Source organism: Oxyura jamaicensis, chromosome 18 (genome assembly GCF_011077185.1).
Source record: "Oxyura jamaicensis isolate SHBP4307 breed ruddy duck chromosome 18, BPBGC_Ojam_1.0, whole genome shotgun sequence".
NCBI classification, from domain to species: Eukaryota; Metazoa; Chordata; class Aves; order Anseriformes; family Anatidae; genus Oxyura; species Oxyura jamaicensis.
Genome location: NC_048910.1, coordinates 11,413,390 through 11,439,973, shown reverse-complemented (window position 1 = coordinate 11,439,973; position 26,584 = coordinate 11,413,390). Strand labels below are relative to the sequence as shown.

Genomic DNA, 26,584 nt, shown 5'->3' with positions numbered 1-26,584 from the left:
GAGGGGAAAAAGAAAAGGAGCCTCACTCCGAGTAGCCGTTCTGCTTTGTTGGCACAAACCACTGCCGCTGTTCCGCTGGAAGGTGTTCCCGTGGACCAGGGGGTGCCCGGCTCGTGTGCGACCCCCTCGTGATGGGGGCCCTCCAAAATTCATCCCAGTGCGCCGGGGGGGTCGCGTTCCCGCGAGCAGCCCGATGGGTCGATGTCGCTGGAGAGGGGGCGAAAACGCAATCAGCTCCTCCCCGTGGGGGGAGGAGGATTGATGTTGTACCTTGTAGGGCTGAGCTGCTGGGAACAAAGAGCACTCCATTCATTCTTCTCAGAAACCAAGTTTTATTTTTCACTTCTCCGCCTGTGAGCGTCGCCCCTTTCCTCCAGCTGCCCCACCAAGCAGGGGAACTGGCGGATCTGCAGGGTTTGGTGCTAAAGAAAGCTGCTAATTCTGGAAAGGTGCGCTTTTGCGAAGCGTGGCGTTCGGAGCAGGGCAGCTCCTGCCTCCACGTGGGTGCGAACACGTCGGCTCGCTCCCGCGCGCAGCGCCCTGCGCGTGCGGCTGGGCTGCAGGCGTGGGCAGAGCGCCGCGGAGCGGCTCTCGTGTCGGTGTAAGCCGCGGGGCCCTCATGCATTTATTCATGGGTTCTTATTTCCCAACAAATTTAATGAATTTGCAAAGAGAATTTCTGTAGCTGAAGCCGCAGAGGCCCTGTTTTGTTTTTCTTTTTGGATGCCGTAAAGGAATTAGAGACGACTTTGAATGGGGGGCGTGCGGGGATGGAAGAATGGGGGGGAAACGGGGAGGAACGGAGCAGCTCGCCTCGGCGGTCTGTGGTCTGCTGTCTTGGAAGCGATGTAAAGAGAAGGCTTTGTGACAAGCAGGTGGCAATAGCCGCTGCTGTGTGCTTCTCTGTGGGGTGGCGATGGCTGCGGGGGGGCGATGCCAAAGAACCCCCAGCAAGGGCCGTCTTGCTGCGCTGCTGGCGAGCCCCTGGCTGCAGACCTGCCTCCGGGGCTCCCTGGGGAGCTCAGCCTCAGCCCCATCCTGCTGCCACCTCCACGGCCCTGTGGTCACCGTCTGAGCCCGCTGCGATCCGGGCCAGTCCTGCCTCGTTCCCTGATAAGAGCCCGGTGTCCTTTTGAGCAGGTAACGGGGTTCCTTCCCTCCTTACTCCAGAAATCCGGCCCGTCTGATCCTGCGAAGATCAGAAGCTGTTCCCTGCCAGGGGTCAGAGATCCGAACGTAGCTCAGCCCTCTGAAACGAAGTGATTGAATTAGCTCGGATGTGTAAAATTCCAGCATAAAATGATTCAGCAATACGCTTTATCTACTGGGAGCTCTTTAAAGAGCTCTTGGAAGTTAGCATGAATTGGTTTGCTTAAAAGGACCCGGTGCATGTAATTACACCGAACGCCGTGCCGCTGCTCTTCCCCACGAAATTAATCTTTAAACACCGCGGACGTCGAGCGGCTTTGGGCGCTTCTCCTCCTCCGTTTTGACACGAAGGCAGCTGTGTCACCCCGAGGGGCGAGCAACACCTTGCCCTCATTCTTGCTGCGGGTTGCCGCCACGTGCTTGGCTGGTGCCGTGTCACCGCCGTCGCTCGGGGCTTCGCCAGGACACGGCTCCGGTGGCAGCGAGGTCACCGCGATTTCTGCCATGTGGCTGCATCTCGCCCCGGTGAGATGTCCTGCTGCTTTTCTTAGGGATGGGGCCAGGCTGCTCCCACGCCGGGCGCTCGCTCCCTGCTGCTCCCCCTGCTCTGGGGACCCTGCTCCAAACTTGGGCCACCTCCTTTGTCCTCCACCTCCTCGTGGAAGTGGCTGCCGAGGCATCATCTTTGCCGTGGACGGGGGTTTGAAGGTGCTGGGAGTGAATTTTTGCAGCAGCAGAGGAGCAAGGCGCTGGCTTTATGCTTCTGGATGAGATTTCCAGAGGCTTGTTTTGCCCAGGACAAACTTGGGACGAGCTCTGCTGTTCCTTCCCTTTTTTTATTGCGTTTCTCAAGTGCCTCTTTGAGTGAAGAGCCGCGTTACGGATTCATTTTCCCGTCCTCAAGCGCGCCCAAGTGCACAGCAGCAGCTCCCTGGGACCAGCACAGGCATCGCGTGGCAGCCTGCAGGATCGCCGGCGGCAGGAGATAAGTGGGGCAGCACGGAAGGTCCGGGTACCGCCCGGCTGCCTCTGCGTGACTCCTCGGGCAGCTCGAGATAAAGGACGGCGCGGAGGGCTAGAGCAGTAATTTCATCCAATTTCACCCGTCCTCGGTGACGGATTGCGGGGAGGAGACGTTTCTGTGTCAGGATCAGGGCTGCGGGGATGGAGGTGGCACTGGTAAAGTGGGGGGGGAGGCTGGGGAAGGAGACGGGTGGCACGGGGCCGGGCAGCAGGTTGCCACTCGTGGGTCCCGAGGGAGCAGTGGGAGCACGCAGGCCTGGAAAGGGAATCGGGGGAGGCGTGGGGATGACACTGGCTGGAGCTCCGGCCAGCCGCTCCCCTGCTCTTCCTTCCCTTTTATTTTTTCTTTGTGGGTTCAGGCTCCAGGCTCCCCTAGTGCTCGGCAGCTTGCCGCCCTTTGGAGGTGTGGGACCGGGGATTGGTGCCAGCACGGAGCAGGCTGGCGTGCTCCAGCATCCTCCTGACTCCAAACTTGAGACGGATCCCGGCAATAATCGTGCGTCTGAGAGCAAGCGGTAGTCAGTCATGCTGAATTAAACAACCTTTTATGAAAGCTCCTGTGCACGCTTGGATAAATGAAGGCTCCTAATAGACAGTGAGTCATGACGCTCTCTATTTATCTTCCACGCTGAAAGCCTGAGCAGATGCAGGGACCTCTTTTATCTGCCAGAAACATTGGAAATGAATTTGTTATGTGGGGGTGGAGGGGCGAGATCCTGCCAGCAGCCCGGGCTCGCAGGCACCGCAGCGTGCGAATGGGTGTCACAGGTGGCCCTCCCTGTCCCCAGTGTGGTGTTGTGGCCGATGGCACTGGTTTGTGCTGGGGAATGCGGGGCGAGGAGCCCACGCTGCCGCCTCGGAGCACTTGTGGTGCTGCTGCTCGGAGCCGAAGCACGGTGGCACGGGGAGCATTGCGCTCGTGTAGCCTCTGCCTGCTTTGTGGGTTTGATCCCTGCACTTCTCTGCTGCTTTTACTAGCAGTAAATGAATATTTTAAATAAGCACCCTTGTTCTGAGCAAGGAGCTCCTCGTTCAGCTTTGTTCTGCGTGCAGTCTTGCTAGCAGCTGGGCTTTCCTGGCGTTTGGGGACTCGTTCCTTAAAAGAGAGCCTTCTCCCTCTGCTCTTCCATTTCCAGCTCCTCTGCTCCATGCTGGTGGCTCCGATCGGAGCAGACACACGGCTCGGTCCCTGCCCGCTCCCCTCCGCCTCGCTGGGAGCCTGCGGCGCCTGGCGCCCTCCCCGTACCTGTCTGCGAGGGGGGATAGCAGCTCTCCCAGCAGAGGTGCGGTGCTTAATTACTCACAGTAATTAAAACCTCTCCTGGAGGTGCCAGATAAGAGCAGCGTGCCGGTGCGGCGGCGGGGAGCAGCTGTTTGTGAACACCCATCTGCTCCTCCGGGGCTCCCTGAAATTCCTGCCGTGCCGGCAGAAGGAGCCGGAGGGGAACAGGAGCGGAGAGGCGCGGGGCGAGCGAGGAGGGCTCCGGGTGCTGGTGTTCACCGTCAGCTGGGCGCGCTGTGCCGGGGAGAACAGCTGGACTGACGGCTCCCGAGCCAGGTGCTGGCAGCCGTCCTCGAAAAGAGCCTGAAACAGTGAAAAAAAAACGTTGAAAAAAGATCGGTGGTGGTGTCCTCGAAAGGCAGAGCGCGCCGCTGCTGTACCGCGAGCGATGCGTGGGCGCTGCTGCGAGCGTGCGTCTGGCTCGGCTTCCCGAGGGCCGTGGCTGTTCATTCGGATGCGGTTTCTCTTCTGGGGCTTCCTCGTGGTGAGGAATTGAAGGAAGGCGGACGGGAGGGTGGCAGCAGGGGCAGCCACTCAATGCCTGTTGCACAAGAGGTGGGGTCCGGGGTTGATTTTGCAGCGTGGTTTCATCCCTGTGCCCTTCTCCACCCCAGTCTGATGTGCCTGAAATAAGCTGGTTGGAGATGGCTCTGCCCAGCGAGAGCTGGCAGCGTGGTGGTGGGGCAGAGCTCCCTGTGCCGAGTCCCTGGTGGTGGTGGGGTGTGTGTGTGTGTCCCTGGTGGTGGTGGGGTGTGTGTGTGTGTGTGAGTCCCTGGTGGTGGTGGTGGGGTGTGTGTGTGTGTCACCTTGTCTCAGCTGCCCTCCTGCCTGCTCCGTGGAGAGCAGCAGCCTCCACGGGCCGAAGGGAGACGTCAGGTTGAAACCAGCCGCCGAGGGCTTCCCGGAGCAGGCAGTCGGAGGAAGGAGGGGTTGTGCTGGCCGGCATCTCCTCACACAAGTGGTGAAGCCCAACCTGCTTCCACTAATTGCTAACGAGCTGCTGACACCTCATGGGCAGCCTCGGGAAGCACTGCTCGGCTCTGCGCTCCCCGTCCTCGCCCACTGGGTGCGAGCTGCGGGTGCTGAGCAGCTCCGGGTGCCTTCCCGGGGTGCCCACGGGCAGCCCGCTCCCACGTGTGCCGCCCTCAGGGTCCCTCGGCTGGCTGTAGGTCATGGGCACAGCCCCGGTGCCTTGCAGCACCGCAGGAATTTCTCCCGTTTCTGCCCGAGCAAACCAGGGCTGAACCTGCTCGGTGTGGGAGGAAGCGTCGACGGAGCCCATATGCCACGGGGTGGAACACTGCTGCTGCCAGGCGTTCGTTACAAGAGCATACAGTTAATGGAGCAGCCAGGGCTTGTGGAGACGGGCGGAGGGCGCAAAGGGGAGCGCCTGGGCTTCGGGGAGCGAGAGGTGTTAATGGCTCCACGGGCAAGCGTTCATGTGAGGGACTTGGATTGACTACCGGGCCTTTGGGAATCTCCGGAATTTCCACGTAATTCTGATTTATCTCAGCCGTTAGGGGAGAGAATTGAACGCGCCGTTATTTTGTGCACCTCAGGAAGGGATGGCAGCTGCTTGTGGTATCGTTTTCCTTAGCAAATTGTTCTCTCTTTCCTAGCCCACCCCCAGACGAGGGGTCAGAGCAAGCTTGCTCATCTCACGGGTTTAACAGAGCCGTCCTAGCACGTATTGCACCTTCCCAGCTCACGCAACAGAACAAGCGCTGCGGTAACGAGAGGCGCGCGGTGTTGGGCTGGGCTGACGCGTGCCGCTCGTGCCGGTGCGGTTGTGGTGGGTTCTCCTGGGCTTGGCTCCATCCTTTCTCCCAAGGTCCTGAGACGGGAGCTAACAGACCTTGACAAACAGCTGTCCTGAGGGTGCTGATTTATCGCATCCAAGTTGAATCTGAAGGCAGAAGCCCCTGCAGCCCCCAGTGAGGGATGTGCCGGTGCCGTGGAAGCGCAGCCGTTCCTCCTTTGTCTGCGGCGCTCCGGCCGCTGACAGCTATAGATCCCTGCCCGGCGAGGCAGAGAGTCTCGCAGCAAGAATTTGATGGGGAAATCGATGGGGAAAAGATTGAAGAGGGTTTTGGTGCTCTAAATGATCTGGCTTCTGGCGTCTGCAGCCAAGGGGGGCTCCGAGGGCTCCAGGTTCCCCCAGGACATCAGCTCGTGCTGGGAGAAGGCAGGCAGCGCTGGCACGGTGCCCGGGGGTGCTGCTCCCTGGGGTCCCTCTGCCTCTTGCCCGGAGCTGTCCAGGGGCCAGGCTGCAGGTTCGTTTTCAGCCGAATCAATACCAGAATGGGTCGCGTTGCTGGGTCCTTGTGCAGAAAGCTCACGGGGCAGATGGGGGCTCTGGGCAGCCGTCCTCGTTCAGGCACGCTGAGCTTCGCGCAGAGCATTTGAGAGCTGCGGTGAGAGAGCAGCACGGCTACATCCAGGCCTAATTGGGGAGGAGGAAGAGGGGGAGGTCTCCAAAGCAGATGTGAAAAGCTGGAGGAATCTGTTGCCTCCACAGGCTTTGATTTTAGTTCAGGCGCTGAAGTAGCGCAGCAAAGAGGTTTCTGAGTGCGGCGAGCGAGTCGTGCGTTCATCTGGGTGTGTGCAACAAAGCCGAGCTCGCCGCTAATGCGAGCAGTTTTCATTAAGAAATAATCAAAAATAAGAATCCGTTTCACATGTTGATAAGGAGTCGGTTGGATTTAGTATTTTGCCAGCAGTTTAAGCCGTACTCAAAGCCATTTATCTTTCTCCGGCGCTGGCTGCAGAGGATATGAAAAATGCAGCAGGCTGCACATACGTAATTAAACTGCTGGCAGAGCTCTGCCCTGTGGCTTTACGAAGAAATTCAATAATGATAAATGGAGTAGAATATATAGAGGGGTTTTTGTGAACAAGATTTAGAATGGACGTGGCACAGATAATTATTTGCCATATAATCGTCTGGCACCGTCCTTACGAGTACCCCGATCCGATAGCCTCAGCTTTGTGTTTCTGTGACCCACCCCCCCCCCTTGGTCCACTCTTATCGCTGCTCCAGTGTGCTGCTGAGGCTTTCCTGACTCCCAGCCAAGCCCACGCTTAGCCACGATGACTGTTTTGTTCCCCTTCCCTGCAGCCTGCCCGAGCTGCAGCGTTTCAGGCTGGCAGCGCTTCGGGTGCCGTATTTTGCCTCCCTCCCCGACCCGTGGGCGCAGGGCTGACACCGAGCTCTGAGCAGGGCTCCCCTGTCGTTAGCCCCTTTTCCCTGCTGCGATGGGAAATAAAACACGGTTTCTGCCTTGTGCAGCCTGTGGTCCTGCTGTTACCCATCAGCAGGGAGAATTGTGCTCCGGTCGTCCCCCTGATTGCGGCGTTGCTGCCTTTTCCCCGGCTAACGCACGGATAATTTGCATCAAGTCATTTTGCTGCTCAGATGGTGAATCCAAGCTGCCCCCCGTGCTTCTCCTGCAGAAGCCGGGTGTGCTCTGTTTATTTCCCATAAACTTCTCCTTTTTTTTCTGCTGCTCCCTGCTGGGCACCATGGCTCCGCCGAGCCCTCTGGGGCCACGTTCCCTTTGCAGGTGTGATTTTGGCACACTTCGGTGCGAGGAAGGGGCCGGACGCTTGGTCGCAGCCTTTCTCTGCTGCCTGAGGCTGGCTGGAGGGAAGGGGCTGGGGTCCTCGCCCGTTTTGCAGCTACCTCCAAACGTGCACGTACAAAACCTAATTTCCATCTTTTTTTTTTTTTCCTTTTTTCCCATGTTCAATAACATCACGCAGGCTGCTTCCAAGTGGGGGAAAAAAACGTCTAATGCAAGTCAGAGCTCTGTGCTGGGAGTGAATTAGTGCCTTAGCAGGCGGCAGGCTCGTGCTAAGCGAAGGAGCCGGCCCAGGCGTTGCCTTTCATTAGCGAGAGCTGTGAAACGAATCCCTTCTGGCAACCTGATAATGGTGAGAGAGAGAAAGGGGAGCTGTCAGCGGAGTGGGAAGAGCCGAAACCTTCCCCGGGGCGCTACACGAGGAGCCTCGTGCTGGCCACGTGCTCCCTGCCCTGCTCCTCCGGGGACGTGGGGACAGCTGCAGCATCCTGGGGTCAGTGTTCCTGCGGCTCTCGGTCCCCTGCGGCCCCTTGGGGTGCGGGACAAAGCTGCCTGCTCTCTCCACTGGGGCTCCCAGCCCGCCAAAGCCCAGCGGAGCCGATTTCTGGTTTTCTTGCTGACTTCTCTCCGGTGCTCGTGGCCGGCAGGTTGTGCTCCTGGCCACGTGTTCAGCAAAACCTGCCTTTTTTTTTTTTTTTTTTTTTTTAATTTCTCAGTGAAAATTCACCCAGGGAGCGGAGATCAAAGCCTGGAAGAGGGAGCTGGAAAGCCTTTGGTGCGATGGTTAAGCACCAGCAGTACCCCCGCTCTGCCTTGCTGCCGGAGTCCTTGGGGACGGCTCGGTTTAGTGGTGAACCCGTCAGAGCCGGGGATAAGGAAGGGATAGGGCTGGAGGGAGGCAGCAGAAAGCCCCCTGAACCACCAGCTCCCGGCGCTGGGGGTTTGAGTGGCGGCACGCATCATTTCTGCGTGCTGGCAGGGCTCGGTTCTGACGGCTGTGTCAGCAGCACCAGGCAGCTGTGCCCCAGCTCGGGGCTTTTCGTGCTGCTTGGGGGCGCGGAGCGCTTCTGGGCACCCGGACCTGTGCTGGCTGCCTCCTGCCTCTGCTTCCCGTGCAGAGAAAACCCTGCAAAGGGCGGCCCTTTGGTAAGCGCCCTGCTCTCCCAAGGTGACCCCGCGTGTAGGTTTGCATGAGCGCTTTACGCTGAGGTTTTAATTGGTGCTGCTAATTGGTGCTGACGGGGGGGGCGTTCTGCCGGCAAACGGCACAGGAAGCGGCTGGCACTCTGTCAAAACGCTTTCAGACAGCTCCTCGCAGCGCCTCTGCAAAAAGAGGCCTGGGGTGGGTGAGTCAAGGGACAGGAGGGGAGCCCTCGGGGAAGGGAATTGCAGAAATCCGCAGAGGGGGAATTATATTGTCTAAGTGTCAAGTCTTTAATACTGTGCTGTGCTGAGTAAGGGTAAGGAGCTCGTGCGCGTCGTTCTGCGGCTCCGTTTGCCTCTCCAAGCCGAAGGTGAGCGGTGAGGGTCTTGTTCTCCATGAGCTTCACTGCAGTGCTGCTCGGGGCTTCTTCCACCCTTCCTAGCCCTGGCTGGGGCTCGGATTTAGGTGGTTGACACGGAGCTGATGGTAATCGTCCTGCTGGGAGCAGAGGTCTGGAGGAGCCTGAAAGCCCGTGGTGATGTGTCCACGAACAGCAGCCACAAATCTTTTGGTCGCGGTACAAACAGTCCTGGACGCGGCTCAGCGCTCCCGTTCCACGAGCAGGGTGAAATCAGAATGAAGTTACGGGGCTCTGCTTCGTCTGAGGAGGAAATGGAGGTGCCAGCCTGCGGGGTGGCAGGGCAGGGGGACGGTCTGACCGGGGTCTGACTGAGGGTCTCCCTGCTGCTGCCTGCCAACTCCGTCCCCATCGTTCTTGTCCCCGTGAGATGGGGACGTTGGTTTTGCAGGCGGGTGTGAGCCCTTCGGGTGATGCTGGGGAGCTGTAGGAAGAGAAGAAATTTGTGTTTTGTCTCAAAGTCCCCATGGGCTCTGCAGTCTGCGTGGTGGGAAACCCCCTGCCCTAAGCTGACACGGAACAGGGGGACACCTTGCGCGCTCCTTCGGCCCTGCTTCGGTGGGTGTTCTTCCTTCTTTTTGCTTTGTCCTTTTGGGTGGGAAGGCAGGAGGTGGGAAGGCAGGAGGTGTCCGTCTGTCACCCTTTCGGCTGACCCAGCTCTGTCTCTCTGTACCCTCAGACAAAGGTGAAAACGGGGAGCCGTACCAGCGGAGGAAGGGCGCAGGGACCAGCTCTCCCGACGGCCCCCCGCCGTTCCCCGTGCCCAAGGACAGCGCCCCGACGGGCGGCAGCAGCAGCAGCTGGAGGCGGATTCTGCTGATGATCCTCGCTATAACCATCCACAACATCCCAGGTGAGGCCCAGCTGTCCGTCCATCTGTCCCTGCAGCCCCTTCCCAGGGAGGGCGCTGAGCCGGTGCCGCCCCTGGAGGATGGCACGGGGCCGCCTGCTTTCCTCCCTCCTCCTCCTCCTCGCTGCTCACAGATGGCACCTGGGTGCCTCGGGTGCCTTTGGCCGAGATGTGTCACATCGAGCCGTGCTATTTGCACGGGGCTGGAGTGATGGAGGGTCCTGCCAGCGAAATCCCCGTGTGAGGAGGGGCTTCGGGAAGGATTTGCGGGCTTGCTGGTGCGTCCCGAACATCTGCAGCCTCGCTCTCCGCTGCCAGCCTGGTGTGGGCAGGAATTGTAAATCTGAGAGCATTTTGAGAAGGATGACACCGACAGACAATAAAATTCTGGTCTGTTATTTCTCTTCTGGTTTGTGTACCAGCAAGAGATGCATTTTAAAGCACTCCTTCTCTGCGGGAACACGCACAGTCACGGCTTTCTTATTCAAGGGACGGAGTGAGCCAGTGGATGGGAAACTGCAGAGCCAGGAGTCTCGTGCTGCTGGGCTTCGAGACCACAAAAAGCGATGCAAGAGGAGATAAATTTACAGCAGCTGAGAACACCCAGCTGCTTCCCAGAGGCATGTTCAAATGCTTGCTCTCCTGGTTTCGTCTCCCGTCCCTCCTGCTCTCTCTCCTTCCCCTTCTTCCCCTCTCCTTTCTTTCTCCCCTCTCAGCTCTCTCTCAGGTTGTAGCCTGAGTGCAGGGGAAGGGGCTTTTGTGCGTAACTGGGGTCTGTAAATCTGGGGGAGGATGGCGAGGGCCTTCCGAAGAGCCGTGGTTTCCTAGCTGGCGTCGACGCGTGGCTTGTTGGCCACGAGGCTGCTGTCGCTAGCGGCGCAAGCTGCTCGGGAACAGGGCTGGCTCCTCCGTCAGAGCAGGGAAGCTGGAAGCTGCCTTCTGTTCTCGTGTGCTTTCTGATTTGGAGAGTGACTTTTATTCAGTGCCAGGGCATCGGCTTCAGATTCCATCAGAGGCTCAGCTCCCCTGGCCGTGGTGGGAAGGCTCAGCTCCTGCTCTGCAGTCCCAGCTCTGCATTTCCCCCTGCCGGGGCTCCCCCAGCTCTGAGTGGCAGCAAGGAATCAAAACAAAGACGAAGCAGGCTGCCTGCTCTGTAGGGCTGGGATAGGCGTGGGCGTTCGTTCTCCTTGAGCATTCAGGAGCCGGCATCCCTTCCAGCCTTGCTGTGCCTTGCTCGTCTCTTGGCAATAATTGCTTCGTTCCAGCCGGAGCTTCTGGTGCTGCTGCCCGCGTGGCTTTCAGTCCCTGGTGATCCCGGTGCGTCGCCACCACGGGCTGTGCCGGCAGCGGTGCCCCAGGAGCTGGGCAGGAGCTGGGGGACGAGCCCGTGGTGGCAGAGCCGTGCCCCCCACGAACGCGGGGCAGCCCCTCAGGCCCTGCCCACAGCAGGGCTCACCTCCTCCCGTGCCCAGCAGGGCTGCAAGCAGCAGGGCAGAGCGGCTCCGTGCTCCTTTTCATGGCGTGATGAGATCCTGGGGCCGGGTGTGAGGCTGGAGGGGATGGGGGTGGGTGCCTGGGGGGCTCGGCAGCAGAGCTGAGCACCCAGGGGAGCCTTGTGCTGAGCCGTGTCCCTGTCCCTAAGCCCCCTGGCTGCTCCTGCTCCTCTTACCTTTAGCCTGCGTGCTGCCCAGGCTCTTTACAGAGTTACATCCCCGCGGTGCACCTGCTGAAGACAATTCGGGAGCTTTAAATTAGCCGCACACAAACACAAGAAAAGGGGGGGGAAGCGCCCGCACCGAGAGAGCAGTAATTGGATTTCATCCTGCAAATGAAGTGTCAGGCAGCCCGGGGTGAGGAGCTGGCCTGCGTGTGTGCATCACGCCGCCTCGGGCTGCGTTGGCTGGGGGTTCCTTTCGCTGTCACTGGAAAAAAGCAAGTTTTGAGGAGGAGCGAACAAAAAAGTGTCACCCGCAGCAGCCAGCTAATGACAGCGTGCCCCCGCCTGCTGCGGCGATGCCGCTCTAACCTTTCGTCTCCAGCGGGAGCACAAAGCCACCCTCGGACGCTCACAGAGGCTCAGAAATTCTCTGGCATCTTAAAGGTCACGGCATTAAAAGTTAATGTGCAGGGAGCTGTGTGAGCGCCGGGTCCTGAGCCCGGTCCTTCACCCGCTGCGTCCCGCAGGGGGCTCGGCGCAACGGGGTCGGGCGCAGGGGGGTTGGGGGCGCAGTGGGGTGCCTTGCACGAAGCACCAGATGCTGGTTTCAGCCTCTGGGTGGTCTGTGGGGTCCTGTGGGACAGAGCCAGGCCCCCACTTAAAGCCCTTTTGCTCTGTGCTCCTGGTGCTGCTGTGCGTTCCCGGTGCCGTTCTGCGCTCCCGGCGGCGCTCCCCGGCTCCGCTGAGGCCTCTTCCTGCGGCGCGGGGTTTGGAAACACTGTAATGCTCTACCTCAATTACTGTCCTCAGCAGCGGAAAGGCTGACACTGTAATTAGCGCGGGCTCCCGCGGCGTGATGGCACCGTGCTGAAAGTGCCGGGCTGTGCCGGAGGAGGAGCCGCGAGGGCGCAGGCTGAGCTGCTGCCTGCAACCCCAGAACTGGGGATGCTCGGTGCCTCCCGGCCAGGCTCACGCTGCCACCTCTGCCCCCTGAGGGCTCCATCGCTCCCAGGCCTTTTCTTTTTCCCAGCCCTGTTCTTTGCAGAGCAACCCCCCGGGGGTGAGCGATGGACTGGTCGCTGCGCTGAGGACGCTTTGGGGTGCTAAAGGCAAGGCACGTGGCTCCTTGTTGCACCGGCCAGGCGGCGGGGCTTAGCTGGGAAACCAAAGCTCTGAGCGATTTGTTGTGCCCCCCCCCTGCACCTCCCCCTGCTCCCCAGCACCACGAGGAGCCCCGGGACGTCTCGCTGCCCGCTGCGTGGAGGCGGCTCAGCACCAGCACCGTGGCTTTGCCCACGACGTGAGACCTGTGCCGTGGCTGCCAGCTCTGGGCATCAGCTGCCCTCCTTCAGCACGGGCAGGGGCAGGGCTTCGGAGCCCCTCGTGGCGAGCAGCGTGCTGGAGGGGGAGCGGGCAGGGCTGGGAGCAGATCCCATCGTTTGCTGGGTTCTGCAGGCCAGCAAAAGGTTTGCGAATTCGTTCCAAAGCTGGGGCTGGCGATGTAAAGAATAAATTGATAATGACAAGAGATGCCAAACCGCAGAACATTGCTGCTAATTAATATTCATATACGCCAGCTTTAGTGGAACATTAATTATGTATTTAATCAAGCCCTGTTTATTCTGGTTCATCTTTGTACCTTAGGTGGTTGTTATGCCGAAGACTCGAAATTAATTGAGATGTTTCTGGTGTATCGCAAATAACAATTAGCGAGGTGGGAGCTTAAACTCTTTTCTCTGTGCCCTCACTTCCAAGGGAGGAGGGGAGGCTGCAGGATGGAGCTCGGGGGTCCCGATTGCGGGGTGGGGGTCCCGCTCTGCTCTGAGCCGGCCGTGGCAGCACGTGGAAAGGGACAACCCCTGCGGATGGGATCGGAGGGGTCCTCCAGCGTGGAAACGCTGCAGGAGCTCACGAGCCTGCCCCTGGCGTTGAAGGGGAGACAGACAGGACCGCGCCAGGTTCTGCAGCCGTCCGCGCACCCAGGGCTCTCCGCGGAGCCGCGTTGGTCCTGGGGGTCTCTGGTGCATGGGGCCCCTGGTGCCTTCAGCTGCAGCCCAAGGCGTTTTCCTTTGGGCGTCTGGAAGCTTGCAGCGGGCACGTGTGGGCAGCAAGGGGAAGAGCTGCAGATGGTTCCTCTGCTGGGCGAGGTGCTCTGCCTTGCCTTGCTCCGACGTTTGGGAAATGGGCATAGGCAGGCACAAGGGGAGGCTTCCAGCCAGGGTGACGTTGCCAAGGAAACTCAGCCTGAATTTCCCTTTTTCTTTTCTTTCTTTCTTTTTTTAACGTGTGATGCCGTGGGGCCAGAGCAGCAGGCAGGCACCGTGCGGGGTGGGACCCAGTCCCTCCCCAGGAGGTGTGCGTGGAGCCAGAGGAGCCAGTTTTGCCCCGGCCCCGTCCTTTCTGCCCTAAAACATCTTGTGTTTCCGCATGCGGTCCCTTCACTCCTCGTTTGCTCCCTAATTCGACTTCTGCAATGTTTCTGCCTCAAGTGTCAAAGTCAAGCGGAGGCCTCTGGGAGGAAGCAAATTGGAGGCGGCAGCGGGAGCAGCCCCCGCTGTGACAGCGTCCCCTGCTCGCCCTCCCGGTGCCCAAACCTCACGTGGAGCCACCTGAAGGTTTTTCTCCACTTCCCAGGACCAGAAACCAATTAACTGGCTGGATTTCTTCTTTTTTTTCTTTTTTGATGGGAAGGAAAAAAGCAGGCACAGAAGCGTAAGGAGCAGCGAAGTCTGGGAGCTAAATATGGAACAAATGTGAAGGCACCGAGGAGAGGAGGGAGGAATTATTTCAGTGGCACCGCGGGGCACTGCTACGGGTGAGAGAGGAGAGATTTTAAATGGAAAAACTTTCAGGTGGTGACATCTAGAAGGACAAATGAGCCTGCTGGGAAGCTGCACTGGGTTGGGGGAGGCTCCTTGCACCCCCAGGAGGTGGTGTCCAGGTTGGTCCCCACCTGGGACTGTGCGTGGGGATGCAGACAGACGGACAGCAGCCCTTGGGCAGTGGTTCCTGGGGTCCCTCTCTCCCTGCTTGCCCAGGAGCGGAGATTTAGCCCCAAAACGTGTCCGTCGGTGCTTGGGGTGGGGACGAGATGATGACCGAGGGAAGGTGCAGCTGGGGCGGAGGAGAGGATGCGGCTTCGGAGCTCAGCTCTGCGTCATCGCCCATCCCCGAGGAAGGCGCAGGGGCTGGCAGCGAGCGCTGCTGCCTTGTTTTGTCCTGAGGAAATGGGAAGGACACAAGTCTGCACCAGGGCCTGGAAAACATCAAAACGATTTGAATCATCCTTGTTTGCAGCTCCACCTGGGAAGGAGAACGGTGCCGCTGAAGGCCTGCGTGCCCGACGGTGCCAAACCCCCCTGCTGCCCTCTGCAAGGTGGGGCTTGGCTGGGGAGAGCCCCGCGAGCGAGAGCTGCCCGCTTCGACCCAGGGCGCTTTCTTCTCGTTACGGCTTCCCGCAGCTCAAGCCATTTTTCACATCCTTTTATGTGTCTCCTGCTTTATGACCGTCCGGGGGAAGAGGAGCAGACGGTGTCCTTTGGTTCTGGTACTTGGCTGCTGGGCGGTTGTGCGCCTGCTGTGCCGCCAGTGCTGTGAGTCGCGGCTTCGTCCCCGAGCACAGGCAGAGCCGCCGTCACCCCGCTTAGTGGCAGCATGGCCACGGGCAGCTTCCCGGTGAGGTTTGTCCCTGTGTCCCACCGGGGTGGTGTGACACATCCCGGGTGTCCCTGCAGGAGATGCTGCCTCACCTGCGGTGGCCGGGTCCGACGTGCTCCCCAGGAGGGTGCCAGGTAGGGTGCTGGGGGCTGCAGCTTTTTAAACCGAGGCAGCAAACTGCGCCCGGAGCTTGTCAGACCCAAACCAGCGCCGGGGTTTTGTGTCGGGGCGCACGCAGACGTTGGGTGGGTGCAAGGACGCAAAGAGATTGCCCTTGGCCAAAGAGGAGGGTACGGAGAGAGGGGTTTGTGGGTGGCTGCGGCAGCACAGAGGTCGTGTGCTGAGCTGTCAGAGGGGTGTTCCCTGGGACAGTTGGATTTCCAGGCTGGTTACTTTGTCATTAACAAAACCCGATTGAATTCATTCTCCTGGGACGGGAGCTCCCGTGCGCTTAGCCTCTGGAGAGGAGGCTGGAGAGTGAGTGTGGTACCGCAGCTCAATTACTAAACCAACGAAAAATGCGGTTATTTATATGAATAATTCTGAGATACACTAAGAGTTTGCACCATTCATGTTGCGTTAGGGCTTTTTCTTGGTCTGTTGGCATTGAGGACGGGTTGCGGTTGCTGAATTCAAGGTGCGTTCGGTGCTCACTTCGCTGATGGATGCGCGCCTCCCGGCATCCCTTCTGCTGCTCGTCTTCCTCTCCATGATTATTCTTGGTCGCTCCCGGAGCACCTCGGTTTGTGTTGAGAGGCGTTTTCAGCGAGGAAAAGAAGGGGAAGATTGGCTCGGAGCTTGGATTTCTGAGCATGGGGTGAAAGGGAGGCCGAGGGAAGGAGCCCGTGCGCATGGCTGGCACCTGGTGCATGCTGTGTGCCTGCAGCAGCTCGGGGGAGCTCAGCTGTGCCGAGGGGAGCAGAGCAAAGGTTGCCTTTGACGTTGGCATGGATGAAGCCCCTCGAGGAACGGGAAGGACTCTCTCGGGGCCGTTACGCTTCTGCAAGGGGGGAGCGTGGGGAGGCGCGGGGCTGCGGGGTGCCGGGGGTGCTGTGCGCCGCGTGGTGACGTGCCACCAGCGCAGCGCCTTGGGGAAGCAGCGTGGGGATAAGAGCCTGAGTTCCCTGGAATTCCCTTCCCTGTATTACACAGACTCGGTCGGTAAGACTTGATAAGCAGCTCGTCGCCCCGTGGGGATCAGGGGGGCTGCAGCCCTGACGGATGGGGAGCGCGTGGGCAGGGTGGCAGCGAGTCGCAGGTCGCTGGTGCCCCGCTGGCAGCGGCTCATATTTCAAAAACTCATTTGTAGGCAGACACCTGGAAAGCCAGCGGAGAATGATAACGTACATTTATCTCCGCGGCATCGTTTTCAGTCGGCGATCAGCGTTTTGTAAAAGGTACCAGCCACAAAGGTGACAAAAGCCAATTAAATACTTTCACCAGCTGGGATGAAAATGTGCAGAAATATGCACGTGGAAGCTCTTTTTCTTTCTCATCCCCATCAAATCTTTCAGGTCTGTTGCATTAAATATCGGCGAGCAGTGGCCCGAGAAATCATTTGCGTGCTAGCAAACGAAACATTAAATACCGGTGATGGATTCGGGTTGGTGGTGCCAGGCAGGGTGTGTGGTCGGGCCCTGCTTTTAGGGTAGTTCTGGGTTATTAGCTCGGAAAGAGGTTCGTTCACCCAGGGACGCGTCTTTGTGACGCAGCTTTAGGACGTCGGGCAGTTAATTCTTTACAATGAGGTCCCTCGTTTGTCAGCTGCCTGCAGCACATTTTCAGCCGTTGCTGCTCGGTGGCTTGCAGTGAGGATTTGTTCCGAGTTGTTCTGCTTTGGGGAAAGGGGGGAGAAAAGAGGAGTAAGGTGGGGCGTGGATGGTTTGGCTCCTGTGGGGTAACTCAGCAGGTGGCGTAGGGGAATTGCCTCGTCCTACCCAAATTCCGCCCTATTTAATGACCCTATTTAATATTCTCTAGGGCTGCTTTTTCCATTATCTGTTGTCATCAGGCACCCGTGGCTGTCCCGTGTCGCATCCCACCAGGTTTTCTCTGAGCTCAGCCTCGTGGGTCCCTTCTTGTTCCGCTGCTTTAAACCAGACACCTTCACCCAGAGCGGTTCTACACGGGTGGGTGCAGTTACGCTCTGCAAGACCCAATTCTGGAGTCTTTTTTCACGCAGAGCTCCTGTGAAATTGCCTGGCACCCCCCAGATAAGGCGCTGGGATGGGATTGCAGCTTAAAACCCCCTTTAATGAAGGGTGGCTCCGTGGCGTTGCGCGCAGCGGCGGGTTTTATTTCCTTGGTGTCAGGCCTGGTGCCAAGCACCTGAGCAGCGGGGATTCCGGCTGTTTGTTTTTCCAGGTGATGGGAGGCTCGCTCCTGCCATCCATCCGCTGCTTGGCAGCGACGTGCGGCTCGGATCAGACCTCTCCAGGGCTCCCTAGAGGCAAAGCCGCTGGGCTTTGTCCTGTGCGATGGACGTGGTGGAACCGAGCCCTCTGGGCGCGTTTCAGCTTCTCGCAGCTCGGTGCCTGCGCCTCCTGCTGAGGGCCGGCCCCATCCCCTTCTGCACCACACCGCCCTTTTTATGTCCCTTTTATTTCACCCTCCCCTGTCCACTCCCCTGTGCGCATCCCGGGCTGCTGCAATGCTGATTTTGGTATTTCCTGCTGGAGATCTGCGCTGTGATCTTTCAGGGTGCCTGGGCACCCCGGTGCTCCTGGGGCGTGGAGGGGTGTTTGGCACGCGTGGGTTTTCCTGCTGCACTTGAGGGTGGTTACGGGTTCGTGTAGCTGTGGTTTGAGTAATTCCGTTTTGCCCCTGCCTCACTGTGTTTTTGCTCGTTTGTTTGTTTTAATTTGTTGGCAAGCTGGGCTTCATTTCCCTCGGTGTCCATCGAGTGCGTGGCAGGCACTGGTAGGTGGCTCGGCCACGCCGTCAGTGGCTGCTGTCAGCCGGGAGCAGACTCCTGGTGCAGCAAAACCGTCGGTGGATCCGAGCAGCCCCTGGGAGTGGGAATTTGGCCGGGCAGTGCCTCCGCTGGACGTCGAGTGCCAGCGAGCCCAGGGCTCTCGCTACAGAGGGTCTGACTCAGAGCAGGGGTGAGAGGCGTGCTGCAGAGCGGGGCTGCAGCTCCTGCATCGAGCAGAAGGTCAGGGGCGAGAGCGCTCTGACAGCCACATTGGGAGCCTGGGGTCTGTGCTAGACGTGCCCGCTGTGACAGCCCGTGTTTTGGGGGAAAAACACGGCTTCTGAGGAGTGAGGGAGGTGGGAAGCAGTGCTGTGTGTGCGTGGAGCTAGGCAAGGCTGCCTCCGAGCAGCTGCAGGCTTTGTGTTTCCAAAGCAAAGGGAGATCCACTGCTCTCAAGCTCGAGTTCAAAAAGGAAGAAAGTCTTTCTGAAACTGCTTTAACCTCCTGCTCGCTGCTCTTACGATGGGGAATGTGTGGAGATGTGAAAATCATTGAAATCTGGTAATCTCTGCACTTCTCTTTCGCAGTAATGGCAAAAGGGTGTTCTCTAGTGGGAACTGGAATTTGGTCTTGGGGAGAAAAAGGGAGAGTTTGAGTAGTGGAGACAGGGACGTGCTTAAACTCTCTTAGAAATCCAAACCTCACTACAGCCAGATTAATTTTCCACGAGGAGCTTCCAGTTCTTCAAAGGCCGGGATGAATAATTGACGACGTGTCGGCATCCGCGGCACCTTCCGAAAGGAAGCGCGTTCCTCCGCCGACCCAGGAGGATTTGCTTTGCCGGCCCTGGCAGGAGGAGAGGTTTGACAGCACTCGCAGCTCCCGGCCTGCTCCCTTCCCCCGGGGGGGGCCCGTGCTTCATCCCCGGCAGTTTTTGTGCGCTGCATCCCCGGCAGTTTCCTGCAGGTGGGTTTTTTCGGAAGGCGCCGTGCCGAGCGCATCCTCTCGGGGAGCGGAAGGCACGGGAGGAACGAGCAGAAAGCAGGTGCTTGCCGTGCTGGTAATGAAATTAGGAGGGGAAAAGGCAGTGAGGTTAACGTGCAGCCTGTGCTTTGTGCTTCCTTGCGAACAAGACGGAAATTTCAGTCTTTCAGGGAGCGTTTTGCTTGGTGCTGCAGGGACCCCGCAGAGGAGCAGCCCCCGTCCTGAGCAGCGGTGGGCTGGGGGCTGGAGCAGTCGCGAAGCTGAGGTTTGGCTTCGTGCAAACCATCTCCTGCCCCGTCCCCTCCTGCCCCTTGGCCGGTGCCCGCTGGGAGACAAAGGTGAACCAGGAACGTCCTTCAGGCCGCTGGAGTTTTTTAATTTTTGAACACTGCAATAGGATGTCGTTCCCTATCTCCAGCCTCTGCTCGTTTTTCTGCTCTTTAAGGCATGCAAGAGTAACATCATAACCGGGGTTAATTTGCTTGCTGCTGTTAATTTATGAAGGCTCTGTGAGCGCGGCTCGCTATTCGGTAGTTTGGGTTTCGGGGGGATCTGGAGGGCTTTTCCTTCTCGGTTGCTCTTTGTGAGCTGGCCATCCCCTGGGGATTACACGTGGCTTCCCGTGGTGCCGCGAAGCTCATTTCACGCTTGGAAACGAAGCTGGGAAGCAGCAGGAGCCGAGCGAGCTCCCGAGGTGGCCCTGGCTCGTGTGCCACCACGGGGCTGCTCCGGGGAGCAGCGAGGAGAGGTCCAGGTCCCGCTCGGGGGGAGCCGTGATCCCGGTCTCGCCCCGTAAGCCGCAGTGAATAGGATTTAAATCAGCAGCCGGCTTCATTTCACCCGCTCCTTTCAGCTCGCCGGGGCTTGTGCGACGGGTGATAAGGGAGAGGTCTGCCGGGTGCAGTAAGCCATCCCGCTTTCAAGCTAATCCTTTGAACGTTAAAGCTGCCCTGGCTTTTTCCTCCTACAGGCATTAGCAAGCTGGAGCCCTGCTGAGGAGCAGTGGGGGCTCCGCACGGCCATGCGACCCACGGCAGAGCTGCGGCTTCTTTCCCTGGGGGAAACCGAGCCCGGGGAGCGGGCAAGTGCCAGGACAGAAGCCAAGCAGGGGAAGCAGCCGGAGGCCCCGCAGTGCCCCTCAGCACAGTTAGTGCTCTGGGCTTTGCTGCTTGAGGTGTTTAAGGTGTGTTTTTTTGGGGGGGAGGCTGTGGAAGGGGGAGAATGAGCGGAGGGTAAGGAGCGGAGATGAAGACGTGTTTGTGCAATGAGCGCCGCAAACCGAGAGGTTTGTGCCTTCCGCTAGCACGGGATTAGTCTGTGAGCCCTGAGAAATGCCTTATCAGGTTAAAGCATCTTGAGTGGGAAAGCCAAGGAAGTCCAAGAGAGGCAAAATCCCCTCGTTTAGTTGAAATGGGAGCGTTTTCCTGACGGGGGCTGGGATCGGTCATAATTTTGTTCCTGTGCTCTGCAACCCCACAAAGCGATGCTGGGCTCACGGTGCAGCCTGGAGGCTGTGCACCGCGGTCCTGCAGCCCCTGCGTGTCCCTGTCTGAGGGGTGCTAGAGGGGTGACAACAGCTTCGGGCCCTGGAAGCCTCTGCAAATCCCTCTGTGGCACGGAGAGGTCTCCTGTGGGCTCTGCACGCCTGCCTCCACCCCAGGACACCCCATGCCTTGGGGCTTCTGCCTCGCCCTGCAGGGAGCAGTGGTCCCCGTGTCCCTTGGTCACTGAGGATTGTCTGGGATCTGTTTCCTTCGGGAACTCTGCCTCAGGCAATATTTAAAGCCTGATGATGCCCTGAACCGGGGCATCATGCCTTTATCACCCCGAGGAAGTTGCTCGGGCTGTTTCTAATCAGGTGCAGAACGCCCGAGAGAGGGGCTGCAGCCGGGGGCTGAGCCTGCTGCGAGCTCTGAGCGTGGGCAGCTGGCAGCGAGCCTCCCGGAGGCTTCCCCCGTTCGCTTTGTGAGCGGGCTCGCTGCTCTGCCAGGCTTTGGGTTCGACGCCTCGTCTGGGAGAGGCCAGAGCCGTGGTTTTGAAGCAGCCGAGTCGGGGTGGGATCCTGGCAGGCTTTGCCAAGTGACGTGTCTGAAAGAAACGGGGGCAGCCTGGGTCCCGTGGCACCTGCTGGGGACAAACGGAGGCTTCCCGAGCCTTGGCGGCGCCCACACCACGTGCGGGGTCCCTGCTGGATCCGTACCCGCACGGAGCTGCTGAGCTCCCCTTCGTGCTGCCTCTGGCTGGGGCAGAGCTAATTTCTTCGCCGTAGCCTGGATGGTGCTGTCTGGGGCTTGTGCCGGCCTGGGGTCACCATCCCCTTGCTGATTCCTGGGTGTATTTGTCCTGCCCCGGCATTCGCCCCTCTCCTGGGATGCCGGAGCTGGACGAGCCCAGGACCCGACGCTGCTCTGTCACCTTTCCCGACCGTGCTGCAGCTCCCACCATCGCTGCTTCTCCCCCTTCAAACAGGCAGCTCCCCACGCACCATCTGTGGATTTTCATCGCCCGTAATTTGTTTCCATATATAAGTAATTTGTACTTCCATTAATTGTGCTGCTGAGCTGCTTATTCCGTCAGGTTCTCCGCACGGCAGGGAAAATCGCTGTGGTTTTTCCGCTCCCTTTAAGCTCTTCTCTTACCTACCCAAATCGGCGCTCCCGGCCTTTGAATTTTGCTCTCTGGGCAAAAGAAATCCGGGGAGGGGGGGAAGCGGTGCCAGACCCCTCCGTGCGGGGCTTCGGTGTGTCCTCAGCGCAGCCGTTAAATGCCTTTAACAAGCTCTTCCCCTCTCCCGGGCACCGCCACGTGCCTCAGCTGCTCTGACTGTTCTACTGGCGGAGTTCTGGGGATGCTCAGGGTTTGGGGACCCGCGCGCAGGGTTGGTTCTTGGGGCCGTGCTCCCCGTCTCCATCCTGAGCCTTGGTCGGGGCTCTGGGGGCTTGTGGCGTGTCGCGACTTTTGCGCCTGGAGCAGAGGATGCAAACGCTGATAACGAGGGCTGGCGCTGCCTTTCATGGGGTGTTTCCAAGGCAACTGGAAATCCAGAAGACCACAAACATTACGCGGTCCTGCGCCTCTGAGACCTCCTCCTCGAGCGCACAGGCACACGCCGTGGGACTTCTCCACCTGAACGTGCGTCTGAGCAGTCCCCGCTGCCCCCTGCGTGGCTGCCGGAGCGGGCAATCGCCTCCTCGGAGGCTGGCAAACCCTCTCCAGCATCCAGCTCCTCAAACAGGTTGGCTTTTATTCACGGTTCATCCCCCCCCGCCTGACTTGGAGGGGAGCGATGCCAGGAAAGCTGCAGAAACACAGCATGAATTTCCAACAAAAGTGGCAGCGGCTTGACGCCTCCTTCGAATGAGGAGGAAGGTACCTGGAAGGTACGAGGGAGCTGTTCCAGCAGCAGGAGGGGCAGAAGAGTTTCAGAGGGCGAGCAGAAAGGGCAGGGAGGGAGCGGGGAGGAGGTGGAGGACTTGCCCTGCCCCGTGACCTGGTTCCACCTCTGGCACTTCCCTCTGGGGCTGGCCGTGACGTCTTGTAGAGTTTGGGTTTCCTCCTGCTTTTGGGACTGCCTGTAAAGGCGTCGTGCCCAAACTGCGGCACAGGACACGGAGACCTCTTGCTGGGAGCCTGGTCCCAGCTGAGCGTGGCCCCCAGGGCTGTAAGAAGTTTTTTTTTTCTCTCCTGCAAGGCTCTTCCATGGCACCGGGTTGTGCGCGGCTCTGCGGAGAGCTTTGCCCAGCCTCAGCCTTTCCGTGGGTGTTCTGCTCTGCTCTGCCCCTTACCAAAACAGCATTTTAGCTGCTGGGGAGCGTGGTCCTTTCTGTCCCGTGTAAGTACAGACGTCTCTCCTGCGTGTTAGCTCCCCAGGAGACCCCAGCGCCGTGTCGGCTTTGCAGTGGGAGCGCGTGCAGGTCCCACGGCAGTGGCCGCTTTGGGCTGGTGCTTTCCCAAAAGGCAGCAAATCTGCGTGCCCAGAGCTTCAAACCACCGTGCTGCCCTGCCCGCGGTCCTGCCGCACCCCTCGCTGCAGCGTGTGAGCTGCAGTGGGAACAGAAACAGGATCTGCAAAGAACTTGGATTAAAATGAGAAGGGTGAACGAGCTGGCCGGAGCTCTGATCTCAGTGTTTTTCTCCTTCCCGTTTCAGAGGGCCTGGCCGTGGGAGTCGGATTCGGGGCTGTTGGAAAATCGGCGTCTGCCACCTTCCAAAGCGCCAGGTAAGGCCCAACGCTGCTCCGGCTCCGCGTGTCGGAGGTTTTGTGCGCGTCTTCATCTCCTGGAGGCCGTCTCCTGTCCGGCACCGCTGCCGATGCGTCGGCTGAAGGGCAGAGGGGGCAGGAAGAGTTCCCATTGCGGCTGAGTTTCGGTAGCTGCTGCTTGTCAGGTGGGGAAAAACCCTCTGTCAGTGATGCCTGGGCTCTGAAATGGTTTCGGTTCTGCGTCGCTGGGCGGATAAACGATGCTGGGGAAAGGGGTGGAAAGGAGGCAGGTTCCGTCAGCTCCATTCTCCTGGTTCTGGGTGCAGTGAAACGTTTGCCTGGGAGAGCGAGCAAGAACGAGCCGTGGTGGAGCAGGTGAGGGAGAGATGAGGCCTCCTGGTGAGAAGCGGAGCCGCAGGAGCTGCTCGGCTCTGGAGTCGCTGCTGGCACCCCGTGGGCTGGACGCGGCACCCTCCTGCGGGTGCCTCTCCGTGCGTTTGGGGATGCTGAGGGGCTGCGTTTGCCTGCCGTGGCCGGGGGCTGCAGTCTGCACCCCCAGCCCCAGACCGGGGTTGATGGCGGGGGCTGCAGGAGCTGGGCTTGTGCCTGGGACCGGTCACAGGGACAAAGAAAGGCCCGGGACAGGGCCGTGGTGTTTCAGAGCGTCGCTGCTCTTGCTGGGCTGGGTTCACTGGGAGGAGTGACGCAGGGACAGCGTGCGTCACCGCGTGGCACCCGGGGGCTGCCCGCGGCTGCTGGCCTCGCGCACGGGGGGCAGGGGGGTGCGCACAGTGCTCAGTGCGCCCTCACCAAATGCTTTTGTTTTTCTCTTTTGATTTTATGTCTGAGGCTTGTTCCACACTTGCCCTTTGTTTCCTAGACCCGTGTTATAATATATTAAGTGTGGGGGGGGGGGTGCAGCATGTTCAGCCTGCGAAATAACCCCCACAGCCCCTCTGTCAGGTGGATGAAAGCTCAGCTGTGTGCCAGCCGCCTCGGTGCTGCCAGCTGGGATCCCCCGGGGCTGCGTGGGGAGCCTCACACCCCCCCCAGGCTGTCACCATCCCCTGCTGTGTTCACGAGGACCAAGCAAAGAGGCAGAGCCTGGAAGGGACACGAGCAAAACCAGCGTGTGGGTGATGCCCGTGGCACCTCTGCTGCGGATGGGGGAGCACACCGGGGGCAGGGGCTGGTGCTCGCCGTGCTGCCCCAGGCGCCGTGATTGCATCCAGACCTGAGCCGAGCAAGGCGCCAGCCCCAGCAACCGCGTTTCTCTAACCTTGTGCAATAAAAGGCTGCTCAGAAAGTCTGCAGAGGCTCCAGAGATGCTGGAACAAAAGGACGCTTTTTATCAGCTGCTCGGTGAAAGCTCCGAAGGCAGAAGCAGCTGGCTCTTTCTCTGTGTTTACAACGGCATTAATCATGGTAGATGAAAGGTGGGGTGGGTCTGTACCAGGAAAATACCAGCGCGAATTTTGTCAGCTGCGAAAGGAGACAAAATAACTCGGTTGCCATCAATCTGTCCATCATTGTCAGCTGCGGGCAGAACAAAAGTCGCTTCGCGTGGCTTCTCCTCCGGGAAGCTCTCTGCGAATATCCAGGAATAAAGATTTCTCTCGTCACAGGCTCTTGGAGGAGCGAGCAGCGTGGGGTCCCCATGGTGCCAGGGACAAAGCCCCAGGGTCTGTGGGGCCACGAGAGATGTGATGGGGGCGTGAGCACCCCAAAACCACAGGAGAGCAGAGCAGCTCCGGGCTGCATCACCTGCCCCAGCCCATCTCTGCCCAGTGCTCAAGTTTCTGCTCCAGGACTTCGGTGCGAGCACCAAGTGTGTCGGAGAGCAGCGGACCCGCTCTGGAAACGTGGTGAGATGGCCCAGCTGCGTTACACGGGCTTAAAACTAGCTCAAACCCAGTACGATTCCACCTCTAATGTGAGGAACAGGCAAATCTGACACGTTTGAAGAGGAAATTGCCCAAGGTCAGCCCTGTGCTTCGGGGACGTGACAGCTACGCTCTCCCTCGTGTCCATTACCTTAAAAATAGCGTCGTAATGGGGCAGGCATGACTCAGTTTCCCTCCTCCCTTCTGCCAACGTTTCTCCCCCCGGCTGTGCCTGACTAACCGCGTTACTGCCACGCGGAGCTGCAGCTGCTGTGAGCTGGAGCCTTTCAGGAAGGTTTATCAGTTCCAGCTTTGGGTCGTGCGAGAGTATTTCGGAAGGCTCTGACGCCTTCGGAGCCCGCCAGGATGCAGGCGCCTGGGGACGCAGTGGCGGCTGGATGTTCCCAGGGCTCGCTGTGGCTTCCCGTGCTGCCAGAGGACTTTCCTGGCTGGATGGAGAGATGCTGGCTGGCTTCGGGAAGCGCCGCCGGCACCGCGTGGATGCCGACTGATCGCATTTCCCCCAGCGGGGCGAAACCTCGCGGGGAGCCTGGGCTCAATCCAGCTCACCAGAGGGCTCAGGGGATCTGCGTCCCCGCGGCATCCCCAAGGGCTGTTTCCAGAGCTGTAAGCTTTGCGTTTAAGAGGTGTTTGCAGAGAGGGAATTATGAAAAAGGGGAGAGTGCCTGCTGTTCTGCAAAGCACAGCGGGAGGGACGCCAGGCTTTAGGTGCTGGGCTGCCCCGCTGGGCTCTCGGGCATCTCTTGAGCGAGATCTGCGTGGGAGCAGCGTGCACGGAGCTGGAGCTGGTGAAGCAGGGTCCCTGCCTCGGCCACACACCTCATCCCACAGCAGGCTCCGTTGGGGTCCTGCCCCGTCCCTGCAGGATCTGTCCCCAGGGGCTCCTGCCTGCCCTGCAGCTCCTCGGGGGGCTCGGGAGCATCCCGGTGCCGCGGCTCCGCGCTGCTCTGCTGCCCCCGGGCGTGCGCAGCCCGTTCCTGCTCCGCTCCTTGGGCTGCTTGGAAGGGGGCTGCAGAACAAGGGGTGTGCAGGAATCCCGGACATCTCCGCAGCAGAGCCTCCTTTTTTTCATCGTTGTGCGAGAATCTGTGCTCCTTTGCTTGGGCAGAGTTTGCCCGTCCCCGCTGCGTCCCCATGGGCGGCGTGCCGAGGGCTTTTATCAGAGCGCCTTAAGCTGCTGTTAGGGTGCAAGGCGCCTGGATTAATGGCTGTGTGCTGCTGGCCGGCTGCGACCGGGCAGATTTTCGGTGCAGCTGGTGCAAGGATGCCAGGAGAAGCACAGGGAGAAGGCGCCTTCAGTTGCTGCAGGGCCAGGACCCGTTTTGGTCCTCAGCACGTGCCGGCTCGCTCTGTGTCCCGTCCCTCTGAGCCCTGCGGAGCAGCGCCAGGCTGTGCTGGCAGGGTTGGTCTGCCCCATTCCCTGTGGTTATAAGCACGCTGTGGATGGTCCCGGGGCTGGACACGGCCGCTCGGGACAAGGCAGGGTCCGTGCAGGAGGAGCTGTGCCCGCTGTGGGCAGCCGGGGAGCGCGGCGAGCCCTGGGCAGGGGACCCGTCCCCTCCAGATGTGCGCGGGGAGGAGCGAGCTGCTCCTGGCTGCCCTCCAGGCAGGAAGGTGAAGAGGAGGGCAGCTGTGGCCTAAAACAGCTCCCTTACCCCCTCCCTCTTCTTTTGGCATGAAGCAGAGGGGAAAAAAACAACCTGACCAAACCTCCCCACCTCGTGTGGCTGATTGGAAAGGAACCAGATGGGGCTGGAGCCACCGAGGGCAAAATGGGCCGAGTCCACGTGTCCCCACGGGCACGCTGCGGGACATGGAGC

The 26,584-nt window shown here is 59.8% G+C and overlaps 1 protein-coding gene across 1 annotated transcript in view; it reads left to right on the top strand.

Moving 5' to 3' along the window:
- Positions 1 to 26,584, top strand: part of SLC39A11 (solute carrier family 39 member 11) — a 75,628-nt gene that overhangs the window by 33,538 nt on the left and 15,506 nt on the right. The window contains exons 4-5 of the mRNA XM_035342538.1: positions 9,277 to 9,450; positions 22,809 to 22,878. Coding sequence (XP_035198429.1) covers positions 9,277 to 9,450; positions 22,809 to 22,878 — 244 coding nt within the window. The remainder of the gene's footprint in view (positions 1 to 9,276; positions 9,451 to 22,808; positions 22,879 to 26,584) is intronic.